General features: G+C 43.6%; 1 protein-coding gene across 1 annotated transcript; it reads right to left on the minus strand.

The window, feature by feature from the left end:
• Positions 1-328: 328 nt before the first annotated feature.
• Positions 329-2,951, minus strand: LOC103778323 (interleukin-5-like). Its single transcript, XM_008945905.1, has 4 exons — positions 2,826-2,951; positions 2,627-2,659; positions 960-1,094; positions 329-427 (listed from the first exon to the last, which is right to left on the minus strand). The coding sequence occupies exons 1-4, from the start codon at positions 2,949-2,951 to the stop codon at positions 329-331; spliced, it is 393 nt and encodes a 130-aa protein (XP_008944153.1).
• Between the last annotated feature and the right edge of the window lie 983 nt (positions 2,952-3,934).

Below are 3,934 nucleotides of genomic sequence, written 5' to 3' on the forward strand. Positions count from 1 at the left end.
GCAGCAGGTTCTTGCTCTTCCAGACATGTTACCAAGGATAAACCCCATTCTGCTGAGATTATGGGACACCAGCAAAACTTCCCAGCAGAAATCTGTCCTTAAACCTGAGACATTATAAATCCCCAGCCCATATTGCTATAATGAACCTAATTGCTTTTATCAAGCATTGAAATTTCACCTAGAAATAGGAGTCACCTGCTGCCTTTAGTACTTTCAGAGCTTCCATGCCACACACAAACCCATCCAGTACCACTGAAAAGTGAAGAGTACATTTAAAACAAAGAAACATTTTGCTACTGGTGTCAATTTACAGCAGTTCTAGAAACTTCTAACTCTCTGCTTTTGTGTTTTTCAGTGCTTTTCGGATGAAGGTCATCAGCTTTTCTATAAATATTGTTGCAGTCTTTCTTTCTGTCTCACACTGCCCCTGGAAAGTTAATCAAGAAAATGAAATTTAATAAAATGTTAGCATTTTGTAGAGCTTTTGGCATCTTCATTTTGTAAATGATCTGATTTTCCTTAAACCTTAAATACACTGATCACATGTATTTGTTCTCATTTTAGAGGTGGGGCAAGCTGAAGACTAGAACAAGGGAAATGTGAAATAATGCTGGAATTTCTTCTTCCATCTACTTAAAACCAGTGAGAATGAAATTAAATAAAATGTTACCATTTTGTAGAGCTTTTGGCATCTTCAAACCATTTTGTAAATGATCTGCTTTTCCTTAAACCTTAAATACACTGATGACATGTATGTGTTCTCATTTTAGAGGTGGGGCAAGCTGAAGACTAGAACAAGGGAAATGTGAAATAATGCTGGAATTTCTTCTTCCATCTACTTAAAACCAGTGAGTACAAAAATTATTCTCTTTCTTGTAGACATTCAGTTATGAATTATGGATCAAATTTTATTACATCTCTCCTGCATGATCTCTGGTAGGCAAGGAAAAAGTTCTTACCCCTTTTGGCTGGCGTGGTGTGAAGGATTGCTTCAGGCCTTCCAATTTTTGGAAGAAAACACTGAATTTTTTCATAGCTGGGTTAGTTTTCAGCTGCTCTGTTCCTTCAAAGATCGTGCTGACACAATTTGCATCCTAAGAGGGGGAGAAATGGCAGAGCTGAGATACAATCATGTGTAGCTGTCAGCTACACTAAGTTTATTTAAAACCATCTTGAGTTATATCCAGCCGCGTGGGTGGCAAATAAATTGACTTTGGGGTTTGCACACTCAGGCAAACATGCTCCACTGCTGTGCACATTATTTACCCTGCAGATGGAAACCTGGCAGATGACAGCATGTCCTTTGGAATATCCAGATGAATCATGTAACTACCTAAGACTTAGTCCTGTCTCTCCTGCAGCCATCTGAGGACAGGCTTGATTTCTTACATCCGCTCCTGTCAGCAGATAATCCTGATCTGCCTGTGAGATGCTTTCTGCCCTGGAAGCTAGAGCTGTCTGAACAGGAGAGAAGGAGCATAAATGAGCCTGAAACTACTCCAAACATTAACCCCTGGCATCTGCATGCCAGGAGAGATGGGGGCAACAGTCACGCTGTCATCTCACAGCCCTCTTTGCCTTGTCCCCTGCCAAGGTCCTCTTCCACCAAGCAGCTGGCATTTGTCTCCAAGACCTCATGGTCTGGGCAAGGTGGCCAGGGATGATGGTTCCTCTTGCCAATGGAAGAGATCAGCTAAACTCATGGAGGAGGAAAGGAGGAGAGGACACGACCATCAGAGGCACAGACATTGAAGTGTAACCGGAAGAGGGAGTGATGAAAAATGAGGCAAAAACGAGTCAGCAAAGATGGGAGGAAATTCAGACAGCAGCTGAAGGGGAGCATCCTGCCTGCCTGGACTCCTGTTAGTCATCCCTGCATCCTCAGGAAGATCATTTTTCTCAAGACCTTGCTTGGGAAGCTGCTTGACAAGCGACAGATGCAGAGGCACTGGGAAATTCTGTCACCTCAGTGTCCAAAGCACAGGTGAGAGTGAAGCTGCCCTGCTGCCAGGAGAAGAGCTGGGCACGGCTGGGGTGGCACCTTGGCAGGGAGAGGGATGAGTGTGAGCTGCCAGCATTCAGCACCACTGCTTCTGGGGCTGTTTTCATGGTTAAAACCTTGGGGTTAAACCCAGCCTGAGCCTCAGCCAGGGGAGAGAGCTCTGCCAGCCAGGATCCAGACTGAAGAAACAGAGCTGGGAACTTTACACCTAATTTAGAAGGAATGGGATGGATTTGCTGCAAAAAAAACCAACCCAAACCACCAATTTGTAGCTATCTTGTGAACAAATGTGAATTATTCTGCTCCTTCAATAAATTAATGACTCCAATCATACTCCCACAAATAGCCATCTGGCCATGATACTGTCTGAAAAGCTGGGCTGTGATCAATATTTGATTCTCTTTAATAACATTTTGTATCTTATAATAACTTTTTTATCTTTAACAATGTTTTATATCTTCTAATTGCTACACTTAAAGTAACTGTTTAGCCTTAAATGCACATAGAGGACTTTAGGAGGCAGCAATCTTAAAACTCTCTCAATTTCCAATGACTAAATTTATGAAAAAGTGAATTTTATTAAAATTCTTTTATAAATTATAGTTCAAAAGGAGTGTTACTTACATTTATATTGTCTGGAGTTTCCATCCTCAGATTCTGAAAAAGAATATATTAATTAAGCCTTTCAAATATCTGCATTAAGACTACTAAAAATAAGATATCACATAAGTACATTGTTTGACTTTCAAAAAAGTTCAATATTCATGGACAGGAGGATTCAGGGGATCAAATTCTAGATGAGAAAAGTGGAAATTGAACTTACTGGGATGTGTTCTGCTGCCAGCTGATGCATTTGCTTTAAGGATGCCAGTAATTCAGCTATGTTGCTCAGCTGGGAAGTGGCAGAGATGCCTGCAGCCAGCAGAAGAAGGTAGAGAGGGGTCTTCATCCTCCTGATGTGCTCAGGGAACGTGTCAGTGCTTCTGGACCAGCCCTCTACCTTTTTATGATCTCTCTAGGAAGGAAACAACTGTTTAAGTTGATTTTTGAAACTGATAGAAAAAAAAAAAAGTCATTTGTTGAAAGTTTCTGGAAGAGAAAGGTTCCAGTAAAATTAGTAAAACACAGAATGACACAAAGGATGACCAAGCAGTTGCCATCTCCACAGCACTTCTCTTGAAACCAGAGCCTCTCTGATAACAATGTGTGATCTTCTGATAGGAAGAAGGCTCCAGCCCAAGGTTAAAAAAAAAACCCACCAGCCAAAACCCCACGGAAAATATGTGGATCCCTACCCAGAAAGAGAGAATGAGAGAGCATTTGTGCAACACTTGGGGAGAAGTTTTCTCACACTGCAGGTCTCTTGTGAGAGGGTGGACCCAGGGATGGGCACAGCAGAGTGGCTCCTGGGAAGGAGGGATGCAGGGATGCCCTGAGTGTGTCAGCCTGGACCTGGGCTTGATATTGTGCCAGGATGGAGATGTCCTCACTGTCTTGCTCACCATCTGGGGTTATCAAGGGGGAAGCCCACCAGATTTGCAAGGGTTGTGGCTGAAGGTCTTAATTCACAGAATCACAGATTGGTTTGCATTGGAAGAGACCTTTAAAGGTCATCTCATCCAATGCCCCTGCAGGGACAGGGACATCTGCAGCTAGAGCAGGGTGCTCAGAGCCCAAACCAACCTCCCCTGGGATGGTTCCAGGGATGGGGCAGTGACCACCTCTCTGGGCAGCCTGGGCCAGGGGCTCTGCACCCTGTGTCAAAAATTTTCTTCCTTCTTGCTAGTCTAAACCTCCCCTCTTTTAGTTTCAAACCATCCCCCCTTGTCCTGTCCCAACAGGCCCTGCTCAAAAGTCTGTCCCCAGCTTTCTGACAGCCCCTTGAAGTAGTGGAAGGCCCCCAGAAGGTCTCCCCAGAGCCTTCTCCTCTCC

This window comes from Merops nubicus, unplaced genomic scaffold (assembly GCF_000691845.1).
Source record: "Merops nubicus isolate BGI_N331 unplaced genomic scaffold, ASM69184v1 scaffold4168, whole genome shotgun sequence".
Classification (NCBI taxonomy): Eukaryota; Metazoa; Chordata; class Aves; order Coraciiformes; family Meropidae; genus Merops; species Merops nubicus.